This window comes from Glossina fuscipes, unplaced genomic scaffold, assembly GCF_014805625.2.
Source record: "Glossina fuscipes isolate IAEA_lab_2018 unplaced genomic scaffold, Yale_Gfus_2 70274, whole genome shotgun sequence".
Classification (NCBI taxonomy): Eukaryota; Metazoa; Arthropoda; class Insecta; order Diptera; family Glossinidae; genus Glossina; species Glossina fuscipes.
Window position 1 is genome coordinate 605 of NW_024004281.1, and position 6,573 is coordinate 7,177.

Genomic DNA, 6,573 nt, shown 5'->3' on the forward strand with positions numbered 1-6,573 from the left:
GTTCCTGTACGTAACCAATGAAGCGGAACCGCTTCGCTAGAGGGCAACCCTCTTCAAAGAAATTCAGTATTCCAGACTCGTTTCACTCGTACGTACAAAAGTAATGTGCATTAATATTTTGACCTTTTATGATAATCGTGTCCTTTTTAACTGATTAAATGATTTGTTAAGCGTTAGATGGTAACCATTGATTAAAGGGCTCACTAACTACTAACAAATAAAATATGTACGCTCAGACTTGATTACAATAAAAAATTTAGCAGAATTGGGTGAGTATATGACATCGTGGAGAGAATGAGAAGATTGTGCAAAATTAGAAAGCTATGGAAATGTAATCTCAACAATTTAACAAGCGGATAAACTTGTTTCGTTGGAAACTGGATTCCCAAAATAATGGGATAGAACATTTGTCTGCAGACGCTCAGAACTGATAGTGACATCACTTTTTAAGGTTTTGTGAAGTCTACCGGGGCTTTAGTGGCTTGTTTGTGCTGGTGGCTTGTGTTGAGATTAAATCGCCATTACATCTCTGTATGTGTGTGCACTTACTATATGTATGTATACTATATATATATATAATACAACGGCGATAATAAAACGAGGTGAATTGTTCAGAGCAAACATAAAAAAATTAGGTAATTCGCGACCGACGCACCCTCAACCATGAAATAAATGATATTGTATCGCAGAAGTGCGGAGTGAAGTTGCGGAAAACAAGAATGATGATAGACTGAATATTGCCTCAACAAAAGATGTACAAAAGCTGATGGCCAAAAGGTTCTAAGTACAGACGTAAACGGCACTATAAGCCGCATGAGTTCTTTTATTTTTATAGTAAAAAAACAGGAAATAACTGCTAGTGTACTTGCAGTAGCTGAAATCGAAATTGCATATGTGTGATGAAAATAATATAACTCTAGTCTTTCTTGGCAAACAAACTAATGAAAGTGGATATGAATATATTGAATATGTCAATTACGATCACATTAGTTCGCGGAAATAAACAGGAACCAAAAAAAAAAAAAACAAGCAAGTTGGAAGGGAACTAATCTGAGTTTTCATATATTTTGGCAATTTAATAAATTAATTTAACAAAGTAATGCGTTGGATCCATGTGAAAACTTTCTCTTGTTAAAAGAACGCCCAGGTACCAAACTGCTCATGTCAATAGCGAAGTTAAATGCCACAACCAATGGCAAAACGCTGCGAGTAAGTGATTAAGAAATAATAAAATCTCTTGGTATTGTATGGGCTCCGAGTAAACATAAATTCTGATGTGCGCTCGTAATGTGAAAGGAGTAGACCCATTCCTAAGAGAAGATTTTTAGTTGAGTTATCAATCTTAATTTATCGTTTTGGATTGGTTATTCCAATAATTGTAACAGCTAACGTGTTCTTATAAGATTTGTAAAAATTGATGACAGAGTGCAAGGAATCTTTGTCTTTAGAATTATACTGCCAGTTGGCAACGCTAGAAAAAAATTCAACAAACTCAAATTCCCTGAAATCTTTAGAAGTACATCGTAGACTAGAAATTCATGGTACTGATGCATCAAGCAGACCGTATAGCTGTAACATTTAGTCACGTTGTATGACTCAAATGAACAATTTATCAGTCCGCTTGTGGTGCACAAAATCAAGAGTAGCATTACTGAAATCGTAGTCTTGTATTTTTGCATTCATTTACAATATAATATGTACAATTCAGTTACAGTATATATACAGCTGATTGAAAGAATTGGACAACTTTTCGAATTAGGCTTCTACTGTGGCAATATAACTTGTAACATGGGGTATATTAAGTTTATGCAAACGCATATGCTCGATTTAAGCTTGTCACTCCTTCTGTCCATCCATACATTTGCTGTTCGCTAAGTCTTTTGGCGTTAGAACTAGTTTAAATACGACGTCAGTAGTAGTAATGAAGATAGATTTAATGGTATTTAAGGTATAGAAGCAGTAATAAGTGGCATAAACATTATTGAAATGTTTACCCGGGACTAAATAGCTTGCAGCTAGATTCACAATGTTTAAGTTTTATGAAAAGACAAGATTACGTATTGTCTTAAAGCTTATCTCATTATAATAAAACTTACGTAAGCCACATCTACATTCCTTAAATGAAAAAGATTGACAGATCAACATATGATCCTTATCTTAGAATTTCACAATTTTCAGACCATAATTTAACAAAAAGTGCAAAGTTCCCACTTGTTCGGTAATAACGAGTGGATTCTTGGGCACCAAAAAAATTGTCACAAAATCCATTTTTCTAAAAAACACTATCAGAAAGTAGAATAAAAGAGAGAAGTTGAGTTCACAAAGTTTTGTTTTATTCGTAACCACATTATATGAGTTTCCACGTTTTTACAAACCGAAACTAATAATAAAAATTATGCTATTTTCTTTGGAGTCTTTTTCCTTAACATCTTAATTATTATTTTGATTATTATCTTTGGTTTTGTGCATTCACATCATCCTTATCCCCTCCTCCTTCTTTGTCGTCATGGTTATCTTGGTTATTTTTGGTGTCACATTTGGAAGATTCATTTGGTGGTCTCTCCTCATCGCTTGCCTCTTGCTCCTCTTCATTCTCATTTTTACTATCTTCGGTACCGTTGCCTCTTTCGGAACTAACGTTTTTATAATCTTCATTATCACTCTCATTACGATTTGTTTCTTCCACCGCGCTGTTGTTATTTTTGCCCTGAGTGCCCTGTGAACTCTGCTCATTATCGGTGCCACTCTCCTCATTTTCCTTTTTATTTTCGTTGTCATTTTCTTCTTCGGAATCGTCACTTTTATCACCTTCGTTACTACTCTCATTATTATTTGCCTCTTGTTCACTCGCCTCGTGTTTATTGTCTTCTCGTTCATCCTCTTTGTTTTCTTCGCTTTCAGTGTCTTCTGAATTCTCTTGATTCTTCTGATCGTTTTCGCTGCCACTCTCGTCGTTTTCTTTTGTATCTTGTTTCTTGCCGTTTTCTTGTTGCTCATCTTTGTTGTCGTTTTTATGGTTTTCACTGTTATTTTCTTCTTCCGAACTACTATACTTATCTCCTTCATTATCGCTTTCGTTTACACGCTCATCTCTTCCTTCTTCTTCTTCACTGCTTTTCTTTTTTTTGTCCTGTTTATGCTAGGAGTCCTTGTTAGTACATTTATCTTTCTCAGTGTCACATTTAGTGTTTTCGTTCTTTTCCTTCTTTTCATCAATTTCATTTTCACTTGTTTCTTTTTCTTTCACATCTATCTTATTGCCTTCTTCTTTTTCATCAGTGTTATCTTTTTTGTTCTCTTTGCTTTCTGAATCCTGTTGGCCATTCTGATCGTTCTCGGTGTCACTACCGTCGTTTTCGTTTGTTTCTTGTTTCTGATCGTCTTGTTTCTCGTCCTTTTTTTCATCGTTGTTATTTTCTTCATCATTGTCTTCTTCGGAGTTAACATTTTTATCACCTCCATTATCACCTCCATTTTCACATTCGTTATCATTTGCTTCTTCCTTACTATCATTCTTATCACCTTCGTCATTAACCTGGTTGTCAGTTGTCTCCCGTTCATTGCCTCTATCACCGTCTCGTTTATCGTCTTTGGTTTGCTTTTCGTTTTCATTGTCTCCTGAATTCTTATTACCTCCTTTTTCTTCATCACTGCCTCCTTCTTCTTCTGAATTCCGTTGTTCGTCTTGACCATTGCCGGTTTCGCAATTGTTGGTGTCATTCGTTTCTTGTCGCTCCTCTTGCTTATCACTTTGGTTGCCTTCACTCTCATTGCTTTCTTCGAAGTTAACGTTCGTCTCACCTTCATTATCGGGTCTATCTTCGCTTTGGCTATTTTCATTCATTTTTTTTATTTCACCATGCTCTGGTTGCTCCTCTTTATTATCATTACCACTATCATTATCATCGTTATCATTACCGCTGCTGTTAGTATTCTCTTTGGAATCACCATTCTCATGACTTTGGGTGTTATGTTTATTCATATTCTCTTCATGGCAGTTTTTTTCGTCTTCATCTGTTTTTGTATCTTCATGTGACTCATCTTGATTACTATTGCCAAATTTTATCTTTTGATCATCATGGGAAGAGCCTTTATGTTTAGTATGTCTCTCTTCATGCCAATCACGATATTTGTTATGTCTACTGTTTTCTTCATCGTTGCGATAATGTCTACTATTTCCATCGTTGTTTATGTAGTTATACTGTTGCTGGCGATTACTCCTATCATCTTGATAGCCAGTGTTATAGTCATTGGAGTCGTAGCTGAAATCGACGAAATGATACCCGCCATCACCTTGATTATTTTCATATTCCTCATATTGATTGGCGGAGTTTAAATTTTTGTTGTTCACGTCGTAGTACTGATAGTAGTTTCTTCCAGGCTGTCTATACTCACGATTTTCATCATTGTTTAAATAATAATAGTTCTTGCCTTGATTAATCTCAAAATATTCATAGTCGTCGTTGTACTTATTGTCACTATCACCGTGACGACTGGGGTCATAGGATTGTCTTTTGACATATAAGTAATCTTTTCTATTCTGATTATTTTCATTATCTTTGTTGTCCGTCCCATCATACTCTTCATACTCGTGTCGATACTCAAAATTGTCTTTTCCTTTTTCACTGCGGTGAGTGCTTTTCATGTCGTTTTCACCGTTTTGATAATTTTCGCGACGGTTAATCTCATAATTCACGTTACTGACATTGCGATTATTACTTTTATCACCATCTTTTATCATCTCGTCACCTTGATTATAGTCATCACTTTGATAATCATTTTCATAGTCGGAATCATTGCGTTCGTAGTTATAGCGACCATAATTGTTGTTTTCAGAATAAAACTTTTTTCCATGGTTGTTATTCTTACGATAGTGGCTTTGATAATTAAATTCCTCTGTGTTCTCTTCACTCCGTTCGTTACTTTCGTTCAAGCCGTCGTTTTCTTCATTTTGCCTCTTCTTCGTATCGTCTTGAAAGCTGCCTTTCACCGTTTTCTTGTCGTCACTGTGTTCTTCAATATCATTACCGCTGATCTTTTGATTTTTTTCGCTACTACCTTCTTTCCGACTCTCTGTACCAACGTTAAAATAATAATTTTGTCCACCTTGATTATTTCCATTGCCTCCATACACATTGTTATAATTAAAGTGGTTATCTCCAAATTGATTACGAACATTATTTTCACCACCCATGAAATAGTTATAATAACTCTCCGCCTTTTTCTTTTTACCACGGTTTTCTTGACTATTTTCGTTACTAGAATTTTCAATTTCTTTTTGGTTCCGGTCAATATGTTTGCTTCCGTCATCTTGATTGCTTCCATAATTGGAGTTGCTCTTCCTTTTCTGCCTAGCCCCGTAATCTTCTCCATTCGGATTATTCTCACGTCTCTGATAGTTACTTTCATAACTCAAATATTCGTCTCTTCTTTGAGGCGATCTTTGATTTTCTTTATTTCGTCTGAACTTACGAACTTGATGATTGTGCTTATAATGAAAGCTGTTCTGGCGGTATTGGTTGTGACCATCATTCTTTTTGTCATTGGAATTGTAGTCTCCTTGGTCTTTGTTAGTGTCACGTCTTTCATACCCGGTTTGGTAAATAAAGTTATCATCTTGACTTTGAGAACGATCCCGATTTTCGTTATCGGGGAAATATTCGCTGCCTTTATCTCGCTTCTTGCGATATTGATAATTATATTTATAATCGAACCTATCACGCGCATATTGATGGTTATCACCACTTTCGTTATCTCTGAAATGGTTGTCTTCCCCGTCTTGGCCATTCTCATGTGTGCGATAGTCATTTTCATAATCAAAATTCGCGTCTCGCCTGTTCTTATTATATTGATAACTTTGTTCATAATTAAAGGTGTGACGTTCATATTTATTGCGAGCGTTCTTTTCGTTACCTTCTTCGCTATTGTCACTTTCATCATCACAATCGTCGTCCCTGTTTGATTGGCGACCACGATTTTCATTGTGGTATTCATCTTGTCTACCATGTGTTTTCGCACGATATCGATAATCCCTATTGTGCTCATCATCATCTTTACTTTGATCATTTTCATATTCTTCATATTCATAATTAATGCTTGCTAAATTTCCGCTGCGCCCTCTATTTGAATATTTATTGTCCTCATTATTAAATTCGTACATGAGTTGGTTCGCGTTGTCTTCATTGTTCTCAGTTTTAGTATACGTATGCAAACTTAACTTGTATACTTTACCATCGTCATCATGATAGTTTACATAGACAGGAGTATTTGGATTTCGTTCGATTTGAGACAATAAACGATTTCGTACGCCCGACTCTGGCCTAAACAGAAAGTGCAAAAAGGCTTTGATTTTAGTAAGAACCGAATCATTATTTTCAGGAGGTGTTACTGCTGGAAGTGATGTTATTTGGGCCAGATAAAGTAGATTTAAAAATATGAAAATCAAGTACAACCGCATTTTATATATTTAATTTCGTTTTTAATCCGGTATTAAATTTGTTTCGACTTAGTTCCGACATTCAAGCACGCTTTAATATATGAAATTAAATAAAACAGCCTGAGTAACTTCCACTG

At 35.5% G+C, this 6,573-nt stretch overlaps 2 protein-coding genes across 2 annotated transcripts; both read right to left on the bottom strand.

The window, feature by feature from the left end:
- Nucleotides 1-2,311: 2,311 nt before the first annotated feature.
- Nucleotides 2,312-3,124, bottom strand: LOC119643924 (uncharacterized protein DDB_G0290685-like; the record flags this gene model as incomplete). The annotated part of the gene is made up of 1 exon (XM_038043432.1): nt 2,312-3,124. A coding segment is annotated over one exon (675 nt), but the record flags the coding sequence as incomplete, so codon positions are not given.
- LOC119643923 (uncharacterized protein DDB_G0290685-like) lies at nt 3,086-6,536 on the bottom strand. The gene is made up of 2 exons (XM_038043431.1): nt 3,523-6,536; nt 3,086-3,456 (listed from the first exon to the last, which is right to left on the bottom strand). The coding sequence occupies exons 1-2, from the start codon at nt 6,455-6,457 to the stop codon at nt 3,140-3,142; spliced, it is 3,252 nt and encodes a 1,083-aa protein (XP_037899359.1). The 5' UTR covers nt 6,458-6,536; the 3' UTR covers nt 3,086-3,139.
- Nucleotides 6,537-6,573: the final 37 nt, after the last annotated feature.

What these genes read in the sequence shown, in the direction of transcription:
- LOC119643923 (XM_038043431.1), bottom strand. Translation starts at nt 6,457, where the DNA reads ATGCGGTTGTACTTGATTTTCATATTTTTAAATCTACTTTATCTGGCC. An exon ending in CAACCAGGTTAATGACGAAG is followed by an intron (nt 3,457 to 3,522) that starts GTGATAAGAATG and finishes GTGATAATGGAG; the next exon opens with GTGATAAAAATGTTAACTCC.